A 27,484-nucleotide genomic window follows, 5' to 3' on the forward strand; every position below is an offset into this window, starting at 1 on the left:
TTCTGCAGGATCGAAGTCCGGAGTCCATTTGTTCAGATACAGACCCTGGGGGCCCATGAAGTAGGGGCTGTTTCGAAAGATCAGGTCTTTGTCGTCCTTTGAGGTAAACTCGAAGAGGAAGAATCCTCTCCCTAGAAAGTAAGAGGTCACGCTTTCTTGGATCAACGACGCCCAGTTTCTTTTAACCCAGTTCTTGTGGATTTGGGAGAAGGCCATAGTCCAGTGAACTGGCCGACAAGAGCTCTCTCGGACAAGGACAATGCTACCTGAATCGGGGTTTCCGGAGGGAGAGAGATCTCAGGAATATCGTCCAGTTTCTTGACGAATTTCGCAGCTTCGACATTCTTCTTCTTAGGGAGACCTTCCAGAAGGCGGTTGAAGGCCTCAGTTGATGTGGACGGAGGGGGAGGAGGGATTTTGAGTGGAATCTAAAATTCTACTTTCTCCATATGAAATCCAATGAGGTTGGAACCACTCTCAAACATTTTGAGTCAATTAATGGTAATTTAAGTAAAAGGATGAAAATGAAAGAGAAAGGAGTGCTACTTTTACTTTAAGAATTTAGCATTACCATTAATTGCATGGCATTAGTAGGGAAATATGGTCAAATACTAGGCTTCCCTACTCATAATTTTTTTTTGTTAAATTGTTTTCAAAGGGATCTTGCTAGCATTATACAAAATCGACCTATTCAGTACCCTTGTTAGTATTCTAAAAATTGGTTGGTTTAACACTGAATTGGTTTTTTCGGTTTGTGACACTTGTTCAGACCAATTTTCCCTAAAAAATGGTTGGAGTGGCCAGTTTAGTATGGTTTTGATAATAGTATGGTTGGATTCCTTCAGCAAGGTATCTTAGGATCTTTCGCCCCCCTACTATGCATTGATTTTGAAGGAGCAAAAAAACATGCTTGATGCCATGAGTCAAAATTGCATATTTTGGAGTATTCAAATACCCGAAAGGCATATCATCTTTACGATGAGGTAAACAAGAAGTTTATTCTTTTTAGAGATGTAATTTTTCTTGAATCTTCCAAGACCGACAATATCGTTGAGTGACAGCTTGATCTTTTGGATAGATTCACTCATGTAAAGACATTGGGAATTTGATAGTGAGATTCCACATATTGAAGGGGGATCCCTAGCTTGGATTAGTTAGAGATGTAATTTTTCTTGAATCTTCCAAGACCGACAATATCGTTGAGTGAGAGCTTGATCTTTTGGATAGAATCACTCATTAAAGACATATTGGGAATTTGATAATGAGATTCCACATATTGAAGGGGGGATCCCTATTTGGATTAGTTTTTAGAATCTCCTTTTGAAGCACCATTCCCCTCATGAAGTTCTAGCCACTTCATTAGATGAGGAAAACTGTTTGAATGATCTGATTGAGAGAATTGGACACTGAATCTTGATGTAGCCCCATCTCAATTAGTGGAGTGACGTGGAAAAGTCCCCCAAAATGGCTCATTAAAACTCTTGAAAATGTTCATTGTGATGAGGTCGGAAAGACAGGAACCAAAGGTTACACCAGACAAGATGGAGATGATGTAGATATTTATGATCAGTTGATGTAGATGATATGAATATTTCATATGATAATGAATTGAATTTATCTTCTAACTTTGAACTAACTGACTTTAAGGAAGTTGCTTGTCGTGATGGTGGAAAGAAGCAATGCAAGAGTATGATGCTCTCTTAAAGAATGGAACATGGAAGTTGGTGGTGATTATCCATTCAAAATCTAACCAATTGGATGCAAGTGGGTGTACATATGGCTCACTTGACAAGCAAAACACAAGGCTTGTGGCAAGGATTTACACAAGAATTCTCCTGCAATGATGATGTTTTCTAGTATGCCCAGATCCGCTTGGTTTCTTAGTGAATCCCAACAAGACTTTTTTTCTCCAGCACTGACCGACACATAAACATTGAAGAGGCAAAAGGTTTCTTTAGTAACTAAGTGCTGCATCTTTAACACAACCAGTGGGTGGTTGAAGTCTCAGATATTAGCGAGAACATGCTATCATTCCATAGAGATCCCAGCCCTCCAGAGGCTCCTCGGGCTGAGACAGCCACTGCTTTGCTCTTATTCCAGAGTTTTCTACTTAGGTGAAGGAGGCCCGAGTCCTCCATCTTGGTCTCCTGGAGGAGGAGTATGTCCGGGGCTTCTATTCTTATTAAATTTCTTATAGCCTCTTCCTTGATTTTGCTCCCCATACCCCTGCAGTTCCAGGAGATAATTTTCATTATTTACCTTTGCTTTGGTGGGCTCCCTTGGAGCCTTGATGCTGGTTTCTAGCCATCTTTGGTTTTTTTGCTAATAGCTTCTCCAATGTAGGTTGGCTGCCCTGCAACTTGTCCTTATAAGTTTCATGCTCCCTTTTCTCCCGATCTGTTTTGCGCCCTCTTGTAGATCTCCTTACAAAGGCTTGGGAGTCTCCTATTTCTCCTTCCTCCTCTGAGTCTTCCGATTCTTGGTCCTCTTCCTCAACTTCTTTTGGGGTTCCTTTTGAGCTTTCTGCAACGCCTGAGTCCTTGGAGGGATTGGGCTGACTCTGGAGTGACTGATTTCTGGGCCTCGACTTCATGGGTGTCCTCTGGTTGAGAGCTGAGGGGATCAAACCTGTTTTTTGGGGCAGTCTTGGGCTGGATCTGCTGGGCTGGGCCCTGATGAGGATTGCCATTTGATCCTCCTGCCTTCTGAGCCTTGAGAGAAGTCTTAGTTCGTTTGACTTGGTTCCAGCCGTCCTCCTTCCCTTGCACAGATTCAATGTTGGACGGACAACTTCTGGCGAAATGGCCATAAACGTGGCATTTCCGGCATTTAAAGGGCAGCTGTTAGTAGTCTAGTTTCTGCATGTGTGTCCAGCTTCCCACCTTGATTTTAATGGCCTCTGGAAGTCCCTCCTCCAGATCTACCTCCACGCAGATCCTGGCACAATCATATTGATCCTTGTTATTTGCTCGATCTATAAATTTCCCCAGGGTGTTTCCTATGTGCATCAATGAGTCCCAGTTCCAGCAGTGCACTGGAAGGTTTGGCAGCCTGACCCACACTGGGACAGCTTTGGGTACATCTTCTGCAGGATCGAAGTCCGGAGTCCATTTGTTCAGATACAGACCCTGGGGGCCCATGAAGTAGGGGCCGTTTCGAAAGATCAGGTCTTTGTCGTCCTTTGAGGTAAACTCGAAGAGGAAGAATCCTCTCCCTAGAAAGTAAGAGGTCACACTTTCTTGGATCAACGACGTCCAATTTCTTTTAACCTAGTTCTTGTGGATTTGGGAGAAGGCCATAGTCCAGTGAACTGGCCGACAAGAGCTCTCTTGGACAAGGACAATGCTACTTGAATCGGGGTTTCCGGAGGGAGAGAGATCTCAGGAATATCGTCCAGTTTCTTGACGAATTTCGCAGCTTCGACATTCTTCTTCTTAGGGAGACCTTCCAGAAGGCGGTTGAAGGCCTCAGTTGATGTGGACGGAGAGGGAGGAGGGGAGAAGGCCGCCTAGGGAGTGCCCAGCACCTCCATGATCGCAAGCTCTAAGAGGAGCCTGCCAAACTCGAAACGGGCCTGCTCAAACCTCCATTGATCTGGCTGACTGCATGGCAGGTGGAGAGCAACGTGCGAGCCCTCTTTCAGAGAGCAGAACGGCGGAGTGCGGGCTTGTGCGCAGCCTGCGGGACGCGCAGGAAGCGGATCTGGACAGGGCCGAGGGCGATCTCTCAGAGCAGCAGCGCAGCAGTTAAGATTCTAAAAAGGGGGGAGGTATAAATTACATACTTCACATTGATTACATCTTTAAATATTTATGCATGCTTCATAAATTAGAGTAGGGAGCATCTTAGTGATGATGGAAATGCTCAAAATTTTCAGCCACCTTCTTCCATTTTTTGTAAAAGTATGTGATTGTTCAACTAGAAATCATATTTTTAGTTTTGAAAATTGTATGGGGCAGCAGGATATTGAACTTTTTTTTCCAAGGTGAAAAAATGTATTTATATTCATTATGAAGTAAATACAATCTTTAGTTACAGTTGCATGCTGAAAAAGAGTGTCATCCAAAGAAGAAATTAGATCTACCAAAAAATATATCATCCTATACCTTACAGATGCCCAAACAAGCCAATTGATCTACCAAAAAACATATCATCCTATACTTAACTGATGCCTAAACAAGCCAATACCCAAAACCAATACCTGCGACCATAACTCAGCCATGATAGTAATGGAAAAACGCCTAAACCCTTAGTGAATATCAGTTAAAAAGATGTGAGTACAGGCCAAAGCCTGCCCATATAGAAACTCTTTTAGTGTTGAAAATTGTATGGGGGCATCAGGATGTTGAATGTAGATATAGCGTGCATAATTTCATTTCTAGATCTGAAATTTCATCTCATATCTCATCCTTGAGCTTCTTGATTGAAGATATTTTCTTGTTGGAGGAGCTTACACTCTTAAATTTTGGAATTGTAAATGATATTTTTATTTCAGAAAAACCTCTGGAAAGAATTTTGAAGACAATTTTCAGATTGAGGAAGGGCTTCCATGTACCTTTACAAGCTATATTTCATCGTTCTTAAACAGTGAATTGAGTTAGCATGTACTGGAACATGCTATCCTGCTCCAGATTTTGTATTGGCTGCCATTTATGTATTGTAAATTTATTTTGCCATGGATACAGAGTATTGTCGGGATTTGTGTTCTTGCTAAATTTGACATCTTATGGGTGTGTGTCTTGAAGCTCTTTTGCTCATATGACAATTCCACATTTAAAATTTTGTATGAGGTATTATTGTATGCATGTATTTTCAGATTTGAGCATTGAAGGGTCTGAATCAAAGGCCTTAACCAAAGGGAAGTTTTGGGAAGATTTGTTTAACCCCTTGGATTTTCCATGCATCCCTAGATGTCCATATCATCTTCAGCATTGGGTTTAGAAGCATCATGTTCCAAGATTCTGGGCAGAGTCCCAGTTGGCATCTGTACTTCTTTCATCATTCATGAAGTCTATTATTGAAGTTCATGAAGATGTGTTGATGCCAGGTTTTGCATTTTCTTCTAACAGAAAGAATGCATGGGAGTAGCACTGTAATTTCAGCCCTAAAGAGATGAATTCATTTCCATATCTTGTTAGAAAATTTTATAATTGTAGATACATACATGGATATGGTAACGAGAAATATGTAACAGATTTATGTGAAGCATATTTTTGGGTTGATATTTGTGCTATAGTAGAAGAGAGTGTTTCTGGTTTAGCAATTATACAAGAAAGGGACACTTCAAGTTCTCTCTTGCTTGAGATGAAGATGAGATATGGTGCTTATGCTTACATAGTCAAATATATTAGAAGAAAATTTCCTCATCTTAAGGATAAATTATAGCCTTTTTTTCCCAAGCCATGAGCCATTGTCATATTATATTTTAGAATCGGGTGATGTATTTGTTGAAGAAACTATTGCACCCACGCAAGTAGAAGAGATTGGTCTTGATTTTTCACCTCATTCTCACATGAAGAAAGTGGTCATGTAATTTTTTTTGAAAATTTGAATATTGATGATGCGATGGTTAATTTGGAGTTTGTTGGTTTTGAAAAGAAACCCTGGTATGATAATAAAAAGCTAGATGTATGTATTTCATGCGATGAGCATGCGACCAGCCATGGTTTTGAAGTTACGATAGTTTTCAGCTTGATAGACATAGATTGGGATGGACTATTGGAGATGCTTTGGGGATCTCATCCATGACACTGATGGGGATGATTTTAAGGAGAAAAGACTGATTATGTGCCTCTTCGAGACCAATCTTTAATAATTACATGTTAAGAAAATTACATGCTTAATTAATTAAGCCATGCTTTCTTCTGGATATTTCAGAAAGCTTTTAGATTACAGCCATGTTAGTGATGATGAAAGTGTTGGAAATTTCCAGCCACCTTCAAATTTTTGTGAAGGTACTTGTGATTTTTCAGTTGAAAATCATATTTGTGTTGGAAATTGCCTGAGGCAGCGAGATATTGAAAATTTGAATGCAGATATTTATAACAGTCATTTCCAGCCATCAAATAGTGTGCAAAATTTCATTTCCACATCTGGAATTTCCTCTCATACTTCATCCTTCAACTTGTTTCAAGACATTTTGTTGTTGGAGCAGCCTGTATCTTTAATTTTTGGAGTTGGGAATAATATTTTATTGTAGATCAGCCTTCGGAGAGGCATTTTGAAGACACTTTTCAGGTCGATGAAATGCTACTATAAACCTTTTCCAACCCGTATTTTATGTCCTTTAGCATGTGTTATAACATGCTATCCGATTTCAGATTTTTTGAGCTTATGTTTAGATGGTTGCATTGAAAATTTGATTTCAATTAGCTTCTTGCTTCATCCTATGTGAGCACTAGTTTATTTTCATGTATTTTTGTCATTGTTGTAATCAAATTTTGAACTCTTGGTGATGTATAGGTAGAAAGTGAAAAAATGAAAAATAAAAATAAAAAAGAGATTATGTGGTTTTTGTGTATGTTAAATTGATCCATCCCTTCACATTGTCTTGCTTTTTATTTTTTCTTGACATGGTCACAATGTCCCTAAGTTGGAGTTTATTGCTACAAACTAGCCCCTTGATGCTTGTGATTTTATATCATAAATGGGTGTACTAAGATATCTAACTACTCTATTATTATAATAATATTTTGACCTGTCCTATTCTGAGTGCCATGACTTCATAAACCAATCGTATCCCTGTCTTCAAGGTTTTTAATGTAAGCCAAAATAAAACCCTTAGCATAGAATTTAATAAAGGAATTTATAGTGCAGTTTAGGGTTACTAATGTCCATTGCCTTGCTGCTTTGTAAGTACCCATTGAATCAGCAGATGATGGTTCTATATTTGTAGTTCAGGGTTCTGGATATTGTCTGCTCAGAGGCGGCAGTGAGCACCGACTATTATCCTTGCATTTGGTCTGTAGTAAGTACAGTTATTAAGCTATAATATAGGATATTTATCTGGTTATCAAACATAGAGACATTAAGAAAAAGCCATACCAGATTACATTTAATGACCGATAGCAAGAGTATTTGGTGATTATAGGGCTTAGTATTTTATAAATAAGCTGTTTGCTACGATTTCAATGAGATGAATTTTATTTTATGAAAATGTTTATATAGGCTATTTATGTTGTTATCAAGCAATGAAACATTAAGAAAAACCTATACCAACTTACAGTCAGTGACCAATAGGAAGAATTCTTGGAGATTATGGGGTTTAACTTAGTATTTTGTAAGTAAGGTTTTTGATATAATTTCAATGCGACGAGTTCTATTTTATTGAAGTGTTAATATACTTGCATATCTATCATTCGTAGGGTGTTGTTGGCTGGTATACTTTGTTCATTCCATGTATATAGAAAAGTTCTATTTTGATTTTTGATTGCAATGGCCAAGAAATGAATGTTTTACTTGTTTTGCAGGTTCGCAGCATGAAAATTAATGTTCATTTCATTCTTGATGCATTGCGAAGCTCAACTGTGGTTGAAGTGCAGGTTTGATATGCATGTGTTTTGAGATGATTCTACAATTGTATGCATTTGATGTATAGTCACGTGAAACAAAGCACCTCTTTTTGGCATTAAGTTGCATTGGCCTGCTTTTTATGTCTGCTGACATGAATTTGCACTCTCTTTGGCAGGGTGATAAGATAAGAAAGCGAGAGGACTGGTCGAACTGGCTTCTACCTTCAGGACATAACAATTCTGTGTCAAGTACAAAGTTTCATCAAAACACTACTGATGACAAGGTCACTAATGATGTCAAAAGTGCTGAATTAGATCACAGAAGCAAATGTGATACATCTGGAGATGATGCCGCCAGTAGTAAAAATAAGAATATGGTAGTATCTATGCAGGATGGTTTTATTAATTCCTTAACAGTGAGCTCATCCGATGCTTCTAATGGGAAAACATTAGCTAGCAGCGGAACACAACATTCTGGAACATGTCATGGTGAGAGTGATGTTCATGGGGCATGTAGCTTGGATACAAGTTCTGATAACAGACTTGTAGAGCTAAGCAGGGCTGGGAGAGTTTCATCTGATAGGGATATATCTGATAATATTCATGATTTTAGGTCAAATAGTAGCACAGGTATGGAGTCTTGCTCTCAGCAAGCAGATGTTTCCAATCAAAAAGATGTTGCTAACACACAAGAAAGGACTGGTGTTTCAAGTAGTTTTGACACTGATGGTTTTGATATATCTCTATCTTCCAATGGGAGATCTGGTGGGCAGAAAAAAGGTGGCTTGTCAAAAGCCTTTGGAAAAGTTTCTATATCCAGAAATGAGGAAGATACCTTTCTGCTTGATGAAGAGGTGGAGTCTGAGCAGTTGACCAAAAAGGACAACCTACCACCATTCAAAAGGTGAGTTTTCATTTCAAACGATATTAACAGAGGTGAAGCTAACAATAGTTCGGTATCCATATTGTGTGATGCCGAAATTTCTTTGGAGGATGAAGATTATAAAAACCAGAGGCAGCAGAAATGATTCAGTAGATACTTGGGCTGCTGCATTTTTTATTGAAAGCACTCTGGCTATTCTTTGTTGACGATTACTACAAATTGCAGTGTTTAACATGATGATTGTGAGCTAATAACTCTCCATTGCTTCGCTGGGGTAAATCTTTTACCATGTTAATTTTTTCTGTTTAGTATTATGTGTAATATGTTTGTTTTGCATTCGACAGTCGGACTGATGACGACGACGATGAACCAGACGTAAATGACCAGGATGTGCACCGACTGATTATTGTGACACAGGCATGATAACACTTCTTGCCCTTTCCTGCTGGATATGTGTTTATTGGAAGGTTTGCAGTGCAAGGACGATGTCATTTGTTGAAGAGCTTATATCCATACTATTTGAGGCTTTTTTACTGTTATTTGAAGGTCATATGGTCATGCCTTTTCATAATTTTGTTTTTCAGCCTTTTCACCCGAGAATTAGCCTATTAGGTTAGACATGTTATTTTTAAATTTTCCAGATCTTTGAATGTATATTAAGAACTTTTTGTTTTCCTTTCATTCTGTGCCTTAATTTTGATGTGGGATGTCAAACTAATCTATATGGTTGACTGTGCAATTATTAAAAAATATTGATAAGTGACTTTTTCTTCTACATAGATTAAATTTTAGTAGAGAAAGGTTGGTATAAAAGAGATTATGCCATACACTTTCCTGAGCTTTATCTGAACCAGGTTTTGATATTCAACATTTGCCCATCCAGACCATGTTAAATATATTTAGGGTCTGATTCAACTTTTGACCCTTAGTTTATATCAGTGTGGAAAAAGTCGAAGTTGGGATTAAGTTGGCAAGGGTCCAGAAATTGAAAAAGTCGTTAAAGTCGGGAGGTTTTTGAAAAAGTTGTCAAAAAAAAAAAAAATAATTTAAAAAGTTGTTAAAGAAACTACATCATTCACGATTTTTTGGAAAAACTCCCTATTTTATCCTGACTTTTTCCATTTTATCCCAATATTTTTTCAATTTAAAAAAAAATCATTAAAGAAACTATCTCAGTCACGATTTTTTGGAAAAACTCCCAATTTTATCCAGACTTTTTTGTTTTCCAAAAAGTTGCCAAAAAATTGGTCGATAAAATCAGCTAGCTAAAAAAATCGGACTTTGCCAATTTTATCCTGACTTTTTTCACACTGGTTCATAGCTGCTAGAATAATTCTATCTATATTACTGATAGCCAAAAGCCACAAAAGTACAACATTTAGTATTGGCTTGGCCAATTTAAACAGCTGTAGGAAGGGCAGCCTTCTTTTGGTTGCCCAATTTAAGGGCCATACTACTCAGTTAGGTATGTTTCTATTACATTTTCTTTATTTCGATCCCTCTGAAGCATACTGCATTGAAACTGCTGGTGTCTTTGGCAACCCTAAGTGTAATTTCACAGGTATGTTGACTGAAAGGACTGGATCCTTTTTCTTTTATGAATGATCCATCTTCTGGCTAATCTGCTTCTCCGTAAGGGGGAAACCATGCAGGGAGAATGGCAGCAGGTTGATCCTTGATTGGTTCCACCAAGTCCTTAGACCAGGTGAAATTGTGATTCCTTTGGACTGTTAATTTCTGAACCCAGCAACCTGGCAATTAGCTCCTATTAGATTTACATCTACTGAATAGAAGCACAGCTGACCCTTAACAAAATATTCAGCAGATGCAATAAAATAACTGATCTCATATAGACATATGAACACAAATTTATGCCCAATCACAGCTCTTCATTAAAATATCTCCAGAACTTATTCGGGCTCCCTTACTAGGAAAATGGTTCTTTGATCAAATTACATGTACACCAATAAACCTGTAGTTATCCACCTGATCAAGCCCTAAATCTGTCATTTGATCTTCTTAGACTGATTTGTGCTGATCTGGATCTGTCTCCCTTGTTACTCCTTGCACCTTCCTTGGACCCGCCACACTTGAGCAATGTTTTAAAACTCCGACTCCGGCTCGGTCGAGGGTCGACTCCGGCTTGGTCGAGGGTCGACTCCGACTCGGTATCGACTCGGCCGGCTTGATTTCAATGACTAGGTCGTTGTAAAAAATACATTAAATATTTTTTTTATATAAAAAAACATAATTTTAAAGATTTTCATTCATGTTTCCAAACACACAACATTAGAATATAGATAGAAGACAACATATGATCAAAGTAGGCTCATGAATATATCCATTATATCAAAAATTAAAATGGCACCCAGTGCACTGTCCAATACATACATGATGATGATATAAATATCAAAACAAAAACACATAACCAAGGAGGCTAGAAATGGCCTCTACAACAAAAGTAAACTGTGATCAGTACTACTGGCTAGTGTTTACTGCTAGAGGAGCCAAGATCATTTGGATCAACCACTGGTAGCATATCCACATGCTTCATAGTTTGTAACTCATTTTTAATCTTGTACCCTTATCAATCATTTTAGACCATCTCATCAAGATTGATGTTAATACTTGTATTCATGAGAAGAACTACAAAAGCAATTTGTATGTGACACAGTCCAGATCAAGATGCATCCACATCTACATTCAGTCATGACAAACCCAACTACACCCCATAAAATATTTTGTGGCTATTCTCTAGTTTTAGGATCCCTTGGGGCAACTTCAAGTTTGTTCCCATCAACTTTGTAATATGTATAAAGATAAACTACCATCTTCCAAGAGAGAATTGCGCCTATAAACATTCTAACAAGGATCACGTGTCTGATCAGCATTTCAACTTCATGTGCCCTCTTTATTACATGGTTCTCAGCTAGTATCATTGTTTACTTAGAAATTCACATTGTTCCTTGAGGAATTTTATACAATGAAGGCAATAGATGTCTTACTCCATTCTTACAAGAGATTTCATGTTCTTGGCAAAAAGTTCACAACATTAGATCCTATCAAATTGCTAGCGCCAGACTCGTCACTTTCTAATTTCAAGCACTAAACGATTCATGCCATAGGAAGTCGAGTGAACAAGTGAACAACCTATGAAAACAATAAGCTAATGTGGAATTCATGTGTCCACCAGATTTTAAAACAAATCTCTTCACCAAAAATCAAGAAAAAATAAAATCGTTGTTTTTTTGAGTTTTCAGGCCACTGTTGCCAAGCCGGCCGGCTTGGTAATAACTCGGCCGACTCGGTAATAGCCTGACTGGCCGAACTGGTTTGATGGCCGAGTTGCCCTGGTGAGGGCTTGACTCAGACCAACTCGGCTGAATGAGTTCCGAGCCGGCCAGTCCTTAAAACAGTGCACTTGAGTGGAAGTCTTTCTCCACTGTCGCTGAGATGTCTTCCTCTCAGCGCTGTGCCACTGTATGGTATTGTTGTCTTCTCCCTTGGCCAAAAAATTATGGAGCCAATTTGTTTTTCCCTTCTTTTTTAACGAATAATTGTTTGCAAGGTCGGAGTCTTACAAATTTCCAACCACCTTCTTCGAAGTTTCTCTGTGATCTATGTTGGTCTGCTTGTTGTTTCATTATATTTTGCGCTGTTGCTAAATGTTCTTTTAATATTTTGATGATTTTTTTCTCTTCACCCATTTGATTTGTTTTATAAATTATTTTTTATATAATTTATTTTTATCTCCTTTTTTTACTTTTATTTTTATTTTCTTGTAATTTTCTTTTTCATAAATATGTTTTTTTTAATTAATATTTATTTATTTTTAAATGGCCAAGCCTCTTACTAAATCAGCAAATGGAGGAACTCCAAGCTCTTGTAGCAAAACATTTTTTTTCTAACACTGTTGGCTATTTTTTTATATTGCAAAAGGAAAAAGGAGCGGGCTCCTTGTACATTCAGAAGGAGGGTGGTTCAAGTGTAGTTCACAAAATGAAAGCGCAGTCTCAGCATCGACACTTGCAGCCTTATTTCTATGAAATTCAAAAATTGGCTTGGCATATTGCCTTACAAACTGTCCTAGGAAAAAAACTATATTTGCAATGCATTAAAAGAAAGACAAGATCATCAGAACTGATTTACTGATTCCTCTTGTTGAGGGCGGCACTTCTTGCTATTCCTGGTGGATGTTCCCCCTTGCTGGCTTTGATTGAGGGTCTTGATGTACTCAACTATTTCTTCAAGATGCTTGCATTTATCTTTTAGATCTTTTATTTCAGCTCTCCGTTTGTCTATGTCTTTTTGCATATACACATTGGATGTATTCATTTCTGCCCTGAGGTCCTTTAAAGCTTGATTAAACCTTCCAATCATGAACCTATTGGCCCTACAAGTTGGGCAATTGTCGTTCTTTTCAGCTCTTTCTAATGGATTGCATGCCATTGTATTGCTTTGAGTTGCTGTAGAGGCTGTGTCTTTTTTGATCCCAGTGTTGACCCTCTTACTTTGATGCGTTCTGTTTGTTCCTCTGTTCTTGATGGCGAAGTTCTGGCTGGTGGAGTCCACTTGATGAAAGATCCCCAAAGATCTGGGAGAACCAAAAAAACCTTAGATCCTGCTTTGTGTTCCAAAAACAATCCAAGGAGTTGTCTTGAAATGAGGCGTTGGCCGAAAGATGCTGCTTATGCGAGAGGTAAAGAGTAATTGGAAAAATTGATTGCAGAAAAATAGGGGACTGAGGACGCTGGGGAGATGAAGTAGCTCTCAAGATGGGGGTAAGTCTTAAAAAACATAACCTGTGTATTGTACAGAGAGGGGCTGCGAGGAAGTGGAAAGAGGCTATTGAGAGGTTCTGAGTGCTTGAGTTATGAGCGTGAAATATACCGAAAGTGCAATCAGCTGGGGAAGAGCACTGAAGAGTGACTAGTGACATCGAGGTTATACCATGCTGAGGTTGATTGAGCCTAGGTATACGAATGAACTGCAAGGTTGATGGATCGGGAGAATGAAGTGGGCGAGTTGTGGAAAGCTTCAGGCTAATAATGGGATCCTCAGGAGGACTACGGGCGAGGGGATACAAAGAGATTTGATCACTTAAGAGATTGCCTGAATGTAAATAGACTCGATTTTCTAGATAGCGAAGATGGTTGAGCTCTTTGGCCAATTTATTGACCTTAGAGCGGAAGATTAACCTAGTACTAAAGGTGATTGTCATGATGTAGATCACCTTTGTGCTTGTACAATTGCCTGTGATAGAACACCTTGCACGTGTATGACATTTTAGATCCTGTAGCTTGTCACTAATATGACTATTTTCATCTTTGCTTAGAGGTAAATGACGCCTTAGATCCTTTTCAAACGAGCTATGAAGATTTTTGGGGATTGAGTTGATTTTGCGCTTTGAATCTTGCAGATTGTGCTTGAGATCCAATGATAGTAGATCTTCTTTGTGTTCTGCAGGCAATCTCATTCTGGGTGTGAAGATTTGTTCATCTTTTTCTTTCCTTTTGTTATGCTTCTTTCCACTTTCTCTTTTCTCAGTCCTCATCATAGGTGTGGAAGTCATGGTATGTTTACACAGTAGATTTCGTTGTTTTTCTTGACAGTCCCAACTGGTCTTTCAATTGCTTTATTGGCATAGTTATCCGCTTGTTTGTTTTGATTTCTCAACACATGTTTGAGAGTTATTTTTCTCATACTTTTTATGTTTGATCTAATCCTCTGACAAATTTTGTTAATAGCGATACTATTGAATTTCTTATCATTTACCATTGCTGCTATAATTATTGTCGAGTCTCCTATAATTATCGGATCTTTGATCACAAGTTTTTTTAACAATCTTGTGCCTAAGAGAAGGCTATATGCTTCCACCTTGTTGTTTGTAGTTTCTCTGAGACTCCATTCATAAGTAGTAATTATTTTCCCATTTGGGTCTATAATTACTCCACCAGCACCTGCTTTTCCTGGGTTATTCTTTGACACCCCATCGAAAAAAAGATTGAATCATTTTCGATTTTTTCTCCATTCTTCCAAATCTTTATCATCCATCCTTAACTTTCAATTCTTAATTGTGGGAGCTTTTTATTTTTTTGCTGTAGCTTCTATCTTTTTTTCTAGTATTGCTTTGCTGTACCAATCTTTCTCTTCTTGCTGTAGGCTATTCTGGTCCACATTTGTCATTCAATTGGAGTTTATTATTTCTGATGCTAGACTCCATGTTTTTTAAAGAATCTTGCCTATTCTTGGATTTTGTTCTTTGAATATACATTGTTTCTGGCTAGCCAAATTTGCCAGCACAAAATTGAGGGGAGGCATTTCCAGATCCTGCTTATTGTGGCCTTGTTACTCTTTGAATACGGGTAGCTCTTTTCCCAAGTTTTATGCTGTGCTGACCACTGATTTGAGAAATTTGTATTTATTTCTAGCGGAGTTGTTATCTAGGTCCAACATTCTTTGGCCACCCTGCAGTCCATGAAGAGGTATTGAATTGTTTCTTCCTCCATTTGACACATGACACACTTAGATGGTCCATGTATTCCTTTTTTTTTAATAAATTTTCATAGGTTAGAATTTTCCCTTTGAGAAGAGTCCAAATGAAAGTTTTGATTTTAGGAAGGCATTCTATTTTCCAGGTTACCTTCCATAGACTCCAGCCTGGTTGGTTTTGTTGTTCTTGGAGGACGTTATACCTTGATTTCACCGTATATTCCCCTCCATTTGGATCCCACACAAAGTCATCTTGTTCCTCTCTGTTTATGGGCGCTGCCCTTGTAAGATGAGATTTTAATTTCTCCCATTGGCCTTTTAATTTTTTTGGAATTGTTGGTATTTTCCATTCAAGCCAATTATCATGATCCCACTCAGAGATTGAGTATAAAGTATTTATCCTTCTCTCTTCCATCCAACCATGAAGTCCTCTTAAATCCCGCTAGAGATTTAGAGGTTCTCTTCCCATTATTCGATCCTCCCAAATCGCAACTGTTTTTTCATTCCTTGGATTTTTAGAAATGTGGTTTCTAATAAGGGGAATTATCTTCTTTACAAGTTTCCAAACTTGTGTGCAAGGCCTGACTGGAATAGATTCAGTTATCAATTTTGTTCTAGGATGATTCAGATATTTCATGGCTAGAAATTTTCCCACCAGTGTTCCTTTCCACTTATCATTCTCCAAATTATTTTTATCCCTAAGGCGATGTTCATTTGGCCTGGTCCGCAGATTGCTAGACCTCCCTTTTCAGAAGGAAGGGTGACTTGCTCCCAACAAACTAGGCTGAATTTTTTATTCTCTTGCTTTCCTCCTTGCCATAGGAAACTTCTTTTACTTATTTCCATTTGCTTATGAGCACTTGTCCGGGCCAAAATAATCGCATATTGATAAATAGGAAGGGCTGAAAGGAGTGCCTTAATCATGATCACTCTCCCTGCCAAATTAAGCCACATCACTCCCCAATTTTGAATTTTATTCTTCATTTTTCCCACTTGTTTGCTCCATATTTATGCTTTTACGATTTCCTTAGCTAGGGGCAGCCCAAGATATGTAAAGTGAGTCCATCTTGTTTGTATTGGAATTTCCAATATTTGTGAGATGTGCTGCATAGATCTTGGAGAAGTGTTCCAGCTATATATTCTGCATTTAGTATTGTTTAACATTCCTCCGGAGGCTTGGAGAAAATCATCCAACACTTTTTTAAATCTTCTAGCTATTATGCTTGATGCCCCCCAAAAGAAGGGTATCATCAACAAATAGTGAATGATTTATATTTTTGACCCCTCTTGCTATTTGTATACCTGTTTTTTTTTCCCTTCTCTAATTTTTCAGCGCTGCACTTAAAGTTTCCACCATGATGATATAGAGGAATGGAGATAAAGGACAGCCTTGTCTTAGCCCTCTTGTGCTCTGAAAAAATTTGCTGGGCCTTCCATTTATTAGAGGTGCTATCCATGGGGTTGATATGCAAGCTTGAATAGTCTCTATTATATCTGTTGAGAAGCCAAATTTTTTGAGTACTGCTGCTAGATAATTATGGTTAACTCTGTCAAAGGCATTTGCCATATCTAGCTTTACTATCATTCCTTTCTCTTTCTTTTGAATGCTGTTGTGAATAGCTTTCTAAACAATGATCACATTGTCTGTGATTTGCTACTTCGGTACAAGTTGCCCTGATTTTCCGATATGATTTCCGGAATTTTTTTTTTGATTCTATTTGCTAGAATTCTGGTGATTATTTTATAAGAAGAATTGCAAAGAGAAATTGGTTTGTATCTATTGAAAGTCATTGGATTTGACTCTTTGGGTATGAATGCCAAATAGGAAGATTTTGTGTATCCTCCAGTTTTTTTTGTTTGAAAAGCATTTTTGATCATTCTCATAAAATCTTTTTTAATAATATCAAGTGCTGTCTATAAAAAGCCATTGTAACCCATCTAGCCCCAAAGCCTTGTCAGGATGAAGACTCCAAAATGCTTTGACTTCATTCTCAGTAATCTCTTTATTTATTTCTGCGGTTCGCTGGTCACTTATTTTTTATTTATGTGTTGCAAAAAGTCTTCATTAACTGCTTGTTGATCGTTAGTTGTAAGTAGATCTTTAAAATAATTGTGAGATGCTATTTTAATTCTTCAGCTCTCTTTATCTTTTGCCCATCTACTTGGATCTGTTCAATCTGATTTCTTGCCCGACTGATTTTCATTGAATTATGAAAAAAGGCTGTGTTTTTAACTCCTGAGTTCAGCCAGAGACATCTGGACTTCATTCGACTTTCTTCTTTTTCCTTTCTATTTTGCTTGTAAATTTCTTAGAAGATTTCATTTTCTTGTAGATAATCTTGTTTTCTTTCTTCTTTGTTTTCTTTTTCTTTATGAATGCTGTCCATTTTTTTTTGTAAATCTATTTTCCTTGCTTTGTCTCGAATATCATTTTCTCTTGCCCAAATTTTTAAGTGCAGCGATAAATTCTTTAGCTTCGTTTCCCAAACATATTGGAGAGACCCAGTGATATTTTTTGTCCAACTCTCTTTGATTTGGTTTCCAAATTCTACATCGTTGTCCCAACTCGAAGTGTATTTGAAAGGGAGCGGGCCTTGATTCTCCATCTTACCTGTTAGTGTCGGTCATGATGCCCTCCATCAGTGATAAAAAAAAAACTCTTTGCATATGCATAAGTAGGTGTCTCATCGATGTCAGTTTTGCATTCCATTAGGCATGCCATAAAACTCATGGAGGAGCTGGTCCTTGTTCCCTTCTTGGCTTTGCTGGATCAGGACATATCATTTAATGAGCTTGTGTTACACTTGTTTTATTTTTGTCTTGAAGTCCCAAGTCTTAGGTCTAGGGTTTCAGTCAAATGTCATTGCAAGATCATGAGTCAGAGGTCCATGGGTCCCCAGTAAGCCGGAAGGAGGTATGTAAATATGTTTCATGGATATTTTCATCAGGTACAGCTCATTTATACCTTGGATTTAAAAACCATGTTTTTAAAGCCAAGGTCATGTCAATTTTGTAAAAAATAAGGAAATTTCAAAAAATTCTTCAAAATGCCGGCAATAACCCTGGTCTCCTCACCAGAGTCCATTAGATGGTCAACCTGCAAAAAGAACGGAGTTAAAGCACTCGAAAGATCAAATTCAGGACAAAGTGAACTCAAAACAGTGTTAAAAGTGAATGTCAAAACAAAAACATTAGAAAGTGGGTTTGGTAAGTTAATTTTTTTTTTAAATTGGGCCTATAAAGAGTAAATTTCCCTCTAAACAGCCTCATTATGCATTTGAGAGCTTGCAAAAACGAGTGAGAGGTCAAAAGAGGCGATTTGCAGAAAGTTGGAGTCATTCTCAGGGGTGCGACCACTCAGGCTCAGTGCGCGACCAGTCAAAGTGAGGGGCGCGACCACTCAGGGAAATTTCACTGTTTTGACCAGTTCGGCCAACAAAACACTGTTTTTACTTTGGTCGACTTTTGAGGCATGTAAATGATGGATTTTTGTGTAATTTTCATAGCACTTGGACACATTTACTGTCCTTTAACACTTCTAGAAGTTTCTTTGATGTAAATAGTGAATATTTAATGCATGGATAGATTACCTAAGTTTTAGAGGCAAGTTGTTTTGACTTCCTATTATCTAGTGCTCAGTTTAGAATTAGTTGAAACAGCTCCTAGGAAGCTGAGCTCGACCCCTAGAGGTGGGGAAAGGAGTTAGATCATCTATATTATGCCTTCTCTTGCTCATTTTCATGGTTGGACTCTTGAGGGAGAAGCTCTATTGTATATTTTACTTGTATCTCTTCAATTTGAGGAAAAGGAAGGCCAGGGTTTTGCAGACATCATTGTGGATTCTTGTGGATTATTGTGTTGATGGTGTGTTTCCTACTTGTCATTGTAAGTGTGTTTATGTGTTCCATCTCTTATTCTATTGCTGCTAATTAAACAAAAGAAGTGATAAAATTTGAATTCATGCATGCCATGCTCAGCTTTCAATTTTGTTTAATATTTATGTTTTCCACTGTCTAAAGAGGATTCAAAGTCATTGTTTGCCCTCTTTAGCTCCCTCTCTTTCTTCCTTGATCATCCATCTCAGCTTAAGGCATCAGCACAAACTCCTTCCTTGCCCCAAAGACCCACCTGCAAAAACTGAGCTCAATCCCCACACCCTGAATTGCACTCCCTCCAAATTGCCACCAAAAACCCCAAAAACTTTAAATCAACCCTCCTCATCAGTTTACTAGCCTAATATCTTTGATCCTAATTGGTCAGCTCACCCCATTGAGAAAATACCTTGAGTCTGACCGGAGAGAGCCTTCTCCTTCCTCATAGGGCTAGCTACGAGGTGTAATGGTTTGATGTAGCCTTGAGATTTGTCTATCTCAGCCTAGGGTGAAATCTCAAGCGCTAACATTACCCATGCTCAATACTATCGGCTTGTGTTCTGAAGCTGATGTGTGGACAATCTTGCTTTTCAGAGAAGTGAATTCAATTGCTATGTTTTTTTGTACTAAGATTCTATCCAACCTTTCCTCAATATTACTCTTGCCTATTCTTCTATTGCTCCATGTGTACTTCCCATTGCTTGGAGGAATGTGGATTAATTTATGTTGTTCCATTATTTCTTGAAGGGCTTCTCTTGACGGATCTGTATGATAGTTCCCTCCAAATTTTTCTTCGGTGTTCCTTATTAGATTTAAATCTCCTCCAAGGATTAATTTCCCATTTTGTCTTTCTGCTAATTCTTCTTTTATCGAATTCTAGTAGTGGTCTTTTTCTCTGTAGCGATTTGGAGAATATACATTCATGAAGCAATACAGTTCCTTTGTGTTGTGATCTCTCAAATCTGTTGTGATCCAGTGTTTGTTGATTTTTTGGTTTATTAGTTCCCATTTTCTTCTTTCCCATATGGTACATATTCTTCTTGATGCTCCTGTTGCCTCTAACACTGTTCCATCATAATTTCTTAATTTTTGAATCAATTTTTTATTTTCCTGACTGTTTGTTTTGGTCTCCTGGATCATATAGATGTCTGGTTTTTCTTCGATTAAAATATCTCTAGCTCCATTGGCTTTGAAAGGGGTGCCAAGGTTGCGACAATTCCAAAAGACCACTATCATTATTTACTGTTGTGCTGGTGGGAACCTCCCTTTCCTCTTTGCTGACTTTTTTCATTGTTTCCTGTATTTTTCCCAAGGAAGGATTCCATTGGTTGTTGAGTTCCTAATGCCATTTCTTTAGCCGCTACCTCGTCTCTTATTTCCTTGTTGGATTTTCTTCCCACTTTTTTTTGCTGATCCAAAGTTTGGGGGTTTTCTTTAGCTTGATTTCTAGTTAATATGTGGTCCACTGAGGGAGGAGGTAGAGGGGAAATAGGAATAGAGGAAGAGGGTATGTGGGCAAGGGAGTTGGGGTTAGATATTGGGGATCTGGGAGAGGGTGGATCATTAGGGTCTTCCAAGGGCCCAAAGGGATTCATAGATGTGTGGAGTGGGGAGATAACCTTCAATGAGGGCTGAGAAGTGGTCTCATTTGATTCTTGAGGCTGGGAGGCAATTGATATTGGCTGCTTATTGGTGGGTTTTTTCCTTTTTACTTGTTCCCATGTGTTCTCTTGTTCTTCGACATTTTCATTCTCTTTTTTTTAAGACATCTATTAGCAAAATTACCATACTCATGACATATCTTGCATTTGAATGGTATTTGCTCGGTAGTCCAACTGTTGTATATGTGTCCACTGATCTACCTTGACTTTTATTGCCTCTGGAAGGCCTTTTCCAAGATCTACTTCCACACATATTCTGGCACATGCATGCATGTTATCCTTTGGTTCGCATCTGTCTATATGCTTGCTCACTGCATTTCCTATGGCTTTGACCGATTCATCTCCCCAACAATGTAGCGGAAGGTGTGGTAGTTTGACCCAGGGACTGCGCTTGGCACGTCCATTTTTGGACCGAAATCTGGCGTCCACCTATTTAGATATAAACCTTTGGAATCTAGGAAATATGGACTGTTTCTGAAGATCAAGTCTTTGTCTTCCTTTAATTCGACGAGGAAGGTATAATATCCCCTTCCACAAAATCGTATTGCTATTTTTCCCTCAATGGTTGCATTCCAGTTTCTTTCAACCCATTTTTGTACTGATTTGGGAGACAACCATAACCCCGTGAACTGCCCAACTAGTCCACATTCTGCCAAAGAAAGAGTTGCTCTTCGAGAGAGAGCAGGTGGGAGAGAGATCTCTGGTATATCCTGAAGCTTCTTTACAAATTTGTTGATTGTTGGCCTGTTCCTTGGAGCTCCATTTGCAGCGATCAGGGACGCGAATGCTTCTTTGCTCTCTTCAGTTCCTTGGTGCTTGGATGAGAGGGGTCACCCTCCTCAGAGGGATGGTCAGAGAAGACTCAGTGACAGGAGGTTACCGAGAGAGCATTGCGAAATCAGGGAGGCGGCTAGGTCTGCGCAGCTCTCAGGCAGACTCGCGCGATTCGTTCTTGATTCTTCATGCTATTATCAATATGCCTTCTCATAGCGAAACGCTTTAACGACAACAAGGTTGACGAATTTGATGATCAAAGACCTTGATCAGAGAAGGTGGCTCTGTGCAGTGGTTAAGCAGCCTAGAGGACCGAACAACTCTAATACCAAATGGAACGAACAAAGTTCATTCTTAAGTTACTTCAGAAGACTTGGAATGTGTAGATCTCCATTGAGATACAATAATATATATTAAAATGTATGAATGAGAATGATGTTACAAATGAGAGTGAGGGCATGCTTTTATACCCTAGGCAAGTACCTCTTCATGGAAGGTCATGCCCATTTAGACATGCCTCTTCAGTACAAATTACTAAGTAACTAATCTTATTACAATTATCATCATTATTTATATTTATATTATTTATATATACTTTATTCATAACATTGAATAACATGTTTATTCCTTTCATGATTTAAGTTACACCTATTTCTACTAATTCTTTGCTAAGATTATAATCTTGTTTATAGGTTCCTCTAGCTTGGAGTTGGGGAAGTTATCGGTTGAACCATCCACCTTATTGCACCAAAGAAGCATAAGTCCCACTTGCATCAAGTGCTTCCAAGTGCCTTGTAAAGGGCCCCTAACTCTCTCTTCTTTCCTCATCTAAATTCCAAAAGATTTTTCAAGCATTTCATGGTTCAATTTATAGGCATTCCATTGATATATCTAACATTTCAAGGCTTTTTATTTGTTGTTGTCCTAACAACAGTCAAATTAGCTACTTGGCTTTTCCTTAGCTAAATAGTGTAGGAATCTAGCACTTTAATTTTAGAATTTGACTTGGTGATTTTAAGTTTCATATGTTAACGGTTTCTAGTGTTCCAAACTCATTTTAAGCAGTTTCTATGCTAATTTGCTTGTTGGTTTTTAATAGGCTTTCGGTCTTACAGAGGAAATGTTTTCGAAATTTTATTAGCATTGAAGATTTGTATCTCCTAAATGAGTCCTATAACCATCAACCTTTATAAAACGATAATTATACTAGCATTGTAACATCACATCTATCTTTTTGATCCCTTTATTCATAAGGGACTCCATCTTTTATTCCTTTGAGGGATACCATCAAACATTGTAACCTCTTGGGAGCTAGGAGAGTCTCCTAGGCACTCCCTACTCTGTGGGGATCTCTAGTGCGATTGTCATGGCATGATTCTATTTGGGATTAAAATTAACTTTTAGAATAGTTTAATCACACAACATTAGATTAGCTTAAGTCTCATTTATTAGTTTAGATTTCAGTTCTTGCGCTTAGATTAGTTTCATTTTTTTGCAAAGTAACGAACCCCATCAAAGTCTTTGTGCTCATGACATTTCAAGTTTTCCTTGATCCTTGCACGTGATCATAAAAAGTTTGTTGCTATGTTGTAGGAAACGACCCCCATGTTGGTGTACTCGTCCCTGAAACTCTTTGAAACTCCAAAACACTGTCGAAACTTGGCTGAAATACCTGGGTTACGTTTCTTAATTTGGAAACGCCACCGTAACACTGTTGAAACATTTTGGCCCAAATATGCTCCGTTCCCGCCCAATTTTGCCCCATTTCGGTGACGTTTTTGCTTGTGTGGGCTCAGTCAAGCACCCAAGAAGGTTGTGCTGCCTTTCTATGGCCAAATAGATTTAATATAACACTAAATTTAATGTCTAATAACTTCACAAACTAATTTATCTCTAATCAATCCACGCTTTAGTTCTGCTAAAAATTCAACTTGTTCTATTTTTGTTAATGAAGATGAGGATTAGGATTATGAGATATGTTATTGTACTTGTCATCAACTCATGTTATATTTCATTTTCAGCGCATATAGCCAAGTATAAAGGTTGATTCTAGATGTAAAGCCTCATGTATAAAGGTTGATTTTCGAATCCTGGATGTTCAACCTCATTTATAAGGGATAATCTTGAATTTTGAATCATTAAATCATCTGTGAGAGTTAACATATACTAGGCTTTCCTTCTAAAATGTTATTTATGTGTCTCGTTCTTTCTTTTTTCCTTGGAAGATGTGTTATTAACTTATTTATAAAAAAAATTAAGTACCTACATTCATATATATATATATGACATTTCGTCAGACATTTTCCATTTTGGGGGTCACGCTTCCAACCTTAACCGTTTTGGAAACTTCCAAACATTCAACGTTTCATGCAACTTAGGTTTGTTGGTTGACATACTTTAATAGTGAAAACCACTTCTATTCTCCTTATTGTGAGATTGGTGAAATTGGTAAACACTTGACTTGTGAATTAGGGAAGGGGCTTGTTTCCCCTAGTGTTGAATCTCCCTACAAGCGGGTTGACCTGTGGTCTCTCATGAGTGCTCATTGAAGCGAAGCTTCTTCTTGTAGGGTTCCCTTGCAACTTTCCTTAACCCATTGATGATAACGGTAGAAGAGGAAACACACCTTAGTTAGATTTACTTCATTGCAATTACACATCTCAAATTGTGCACTCATACAGATTACCACATATCCGTTAGGTTACATTTATTAATTAATCTAAATCCAAGTGAAATCTAACTCAACTAAAACGTATGAAGAACATTACACTTTCATGGCATTTTACTTGGTTACTTTTCATTGCCACATTTATTTTCAAGCAACATTTATTTTTGGCATTTCATTTCCAAGTTTCAAGCATAGTATCTCACTTTAAACATCTACTCTCGCAAGGTCTCTTTATTTTGGCATTGGTCTCTATTACTTCATCATTTGCTCAAGTGTCTTTTATTCCATTTGATTATCATTGCTATATCGCTTGTTTATGGATGATTATGGTTATTTCATGTACTTGTGAATTTATTTACATGTTGATGGTTGAATGTGTTTTGGGTAATTCATTTAACTCCTAGATAGTTCTTGTTTAACTTAGTTTAACCAAGCCTTAGTTTTGTTTCTCATAGGTACTACCCCCTTGGCTTCGCTAGGATTTAGCCTAAATGGAGGAGTTGAGAATTGAGTGACAACTTCTCAACTCAAGACTTGCTCCCACGACCACACCAAGTGGATTAAATATTTTTCCATGTTAGCTTAGGTGTGGATTAGGGGACAACATTTTTTGGCACTGTTGCCGAAGATTGATCTTTTTAGACCCCGAATATGACTTGTTTTCCACTTTTTTGTTTTGTTTTATGCATGTAACTCTGGTTATTAGAGCTTGATTCGTGTTCCAACAATTTTACTTACTAAAAACACTTTATGGTATTGTACGAGAAGAAATACACTTGGTTTGATTAACCCCCTTCTTGAACCTGAAAGGGTTTATCGATGGAGATTGAACAAATTTTCTTCTCATAGACTCCTTGAAAGTCTTGGAGACAAATAAATCCCTGATATCCACCTACTTTTTAACTTACAAGCAAATAACTCTTAGGAAGAAATGGATGATTTGTATAAACCCATTGATTTTTCTAACATTGTTGGTTATCCAAATGGTATTCTTGACTAAGCCCTTGAGAAGTTGCCATGTTTTCATGGAAATAATGCATTAACTGGAGGGCTTGTACCATCTCATGGAGCCCCAATGCCTATGACAGATTGCACCATGTTGTCTTGAGCTTATCTGTTAGGAGTTTATTTGAATCAGATTTGAAGGCATTTTTATAGCAGCCTTTCCGGGAGCATTCTTAAAGACTTGGAGCAGACCTGGAGTAGTCCTTAAAGACCTTCTTTGAGCAGACTTGTTGCCTGATTTTTTGAGCACTTAGAAGCAAACTTGTGGCTTGGTTTGTTGAGCAATTTGGAGCGAATCTTGGAGATCCCTTGTTGCAGACTTGAAGATCCTTGGAGTAGACTTGAAGAACTCTTGAGCAAACTTTGTACCCTTGAAGCAAATCTTGTGTGCCATCTTTAAGTAGTGTTGTATATTTCCAGTAGTGATTTGTAGCAGATTTATGTCATTCTAGAATAGAAGGAATCTTGAAGCTGGCTAGGGTAAGAGCGCCTGTGTTTAGATAATCCAAGGTATGTAATTTATTGTTGAACTATCTATAGATTACACTTGGCATGACAAGGGGCAAAACTGAAGTTGTTTTAATAATGTTGTAATTGGGCCATTGTCCTTGGTACGAGAGCCCAAGAAGATCTTATTTTATCTTTTATTTTGTATTGGGTGGTAGGGTGGTGCTAGGGAAGGAAGTTGTAGCTTTTGTCTTATAGGAGCTAGTAAATCTTGGGGTTGTAGCCCTTCCAGTTGTAGCTGGTAAACTATAAGTTGTAGCTTCCTTTGCAATATAAAAAAATTGTACACACACACGCACATATATAAAAATTGTAAAAATTGTACATATATATATATATATATTTTGTACAAATATTGTATATATATATTTTATATTTGATGTGATGTTATTAGTTAATCATTTTGATACTTAAATTGTTGAAATTTACTAAATATTGATTCATGCCCCCTCTCAGTGTTTCCAAGAGATGCAATGCACCTAGAGTCGACTTTTGACATACTAAGACATTTTGAGGCTTGATTTAAGGGCTTACCTTCAATCCATGGTTGATTATGATGGTTTGAGATGCATGTAGTTCATTTCTTGCATTTTTGGAGCATTATTAGCCCTAAAAGGGAATGAGTCTTGCTTGGGAGGCGTTTCAACCAACACATGTGGGCCATTAGTGGTTTGTTTTATTATATTGAGCTATTGGGTTGGCTTGTAACCCATTTGATTCATTTACACTCAAAATTGAACAAGTCATAGGTCTTTTAATGCAGTTGATCATGCCTTGGAACTTCCCTTCGATCTATCCTGACTTACCTGGATCTCCCTTGCTGCTCCTTGCACCTTCCTCAGATCCATAACACTTGAATGGAACTCCTTCTCCACCCAATCGTTGAGATGTCATTCTCTCAATTTCTTGTGCTTTCTCAATGTGTAGTCTCCCTTAGCCTAGCCTTTCTTTTATGAACTTGAGTTATGATCGAATCCACAACCCTTATCTCCAAATTGATTGACAGTTGAGATTAGATATCAACGTCACTTGAGATCAATAGTTGAGGTTTATCTAATTCACTAATACAAAAATCTTTACATTTTGTTAGATTAACTCACTTTTGTCTTACAAAAGAAATTAGCTTAACCACTAAAGTAATTGCTAAGGTTAAGGTTCTATTAGGATACTTCTTCATGCCTAGACACTTAAGCTTGTGCAGAAGTACTTGCTCGAGTTACAAACATCAACACTCCCTCTTAGTAAGCGAGGTGCTCCTCAAAGAGCCATTTGGAACTGGATGTCGCTTCAATCCTGACACAATATCCTTTGGAGGCCTATTGTCCCTAAATGTGCTCCTAGGAACCTCCAGATTCTCTTGAGCATCCCTCAATGTTGAACTAATTATCTTGTTAACTTGTATAAGTTGCTCTCTCTAACACCAAATGTCGATTGTCGTGTCTGGGATAGACTCATCCAAACGAATGAACATCTTATCATTCTTAAATATGTCTACATATCCTCTGGGCATCTGAGCACCTGTCCGTTCCTAATCATGACTACATATCCTCTACCCTTTGTGATTAATATTGACAGCAAGCTCTTTTTTATTACCGGTATGAATAGCACGCCCTTGGTTTCCAACGCCCCGCATAACTCTAGTTGGAACTTAATGGTTTTGACCCCCTACGCTACATACCTGGTATCATTACTAGGCTCCAGATGTAAATCTGTCTTTCTTCATCGTATTGCAAAATAAATCTCATGCTTGCTAACCAAACTGCTGGAGGTCGTAACTGCTGCTGCATGGCTTCCCTAGTGGCTCTCTGTGACGATTTGACTTGTGGTTGGCTTGATTGCCGGCCACCTCTCCTCTCGACTGGGTCCTCCTTTCCTATCCTCGTGCTGGCACCACCCTACAATGATTGGATTGCTAACGGTTATGTCGGACACCCATGACCCAGCCCCTTCCTTTTCTTTAATTTCTTTTTCTTAAATTTTATTTATCATTCCTTACATCTTCAGTCGCTGTTTGCTTGCTGCGCAACATATAGATTCAATTTGTATGTCTTCAGCCCTTACAAAATTAAATCTTTGCCTCTTACAGTTACTTGTCCAATCTGGCCTCGCAT

The 27,484-nt window shown here is 38.1% G+C and overlaps 1 protein-coding gene across 4 annotated transcripts in view; it reads left to right on the forward strand.

Moving 5' to 3' along the window:
* The window catches only part of LOC149164313 (la-related protein 1A-like), a 171,353-nt gene that overhangs the window by 29,848 nt on the left and 114,021 nt on the right, over nucleotides 1–27,484 (forward strand). For all 4 annotated transcript variants that reach the window (XM_089432041.1, XM_089432042.1, XM_089432044.1 and 1 more), the window contains exons 5-7: nucleotides 7,470–7,541; nucleotides 7,688–8,415; nucleotides 8,739–8,811. In XM_089432041.1, the coding sequence (XP_089288167.1) occupies nucleotides 7,470–7,541; nucleotides 7,688–8,415; nucleotides 8,739–8,811 (873 nt within the window). The remainder of the gene's footprint in view (nucleotides 1–7,469; nucleotides 7,542–7,687; nucleotides 8,416–8,738; nucleotides 8,812–27,484) is intronic.

This window comes from Pinus tabuliformis, chromosome 5_1 (genome assembly GCF_031772625.1).
Source record: "Pinus tabuliformis cultivar Carrire ecotype Pingquan chromosome 5_1, CPIR1, whole genome shotgun sequence".
In the NCBI taxonomy this organism is placed as follows: Eukaryota; Viridiplantae; Streptophyta; class Pinopsida; order Pinales; family Pinaceae; genus Pinus; species Pinus tabuliformis.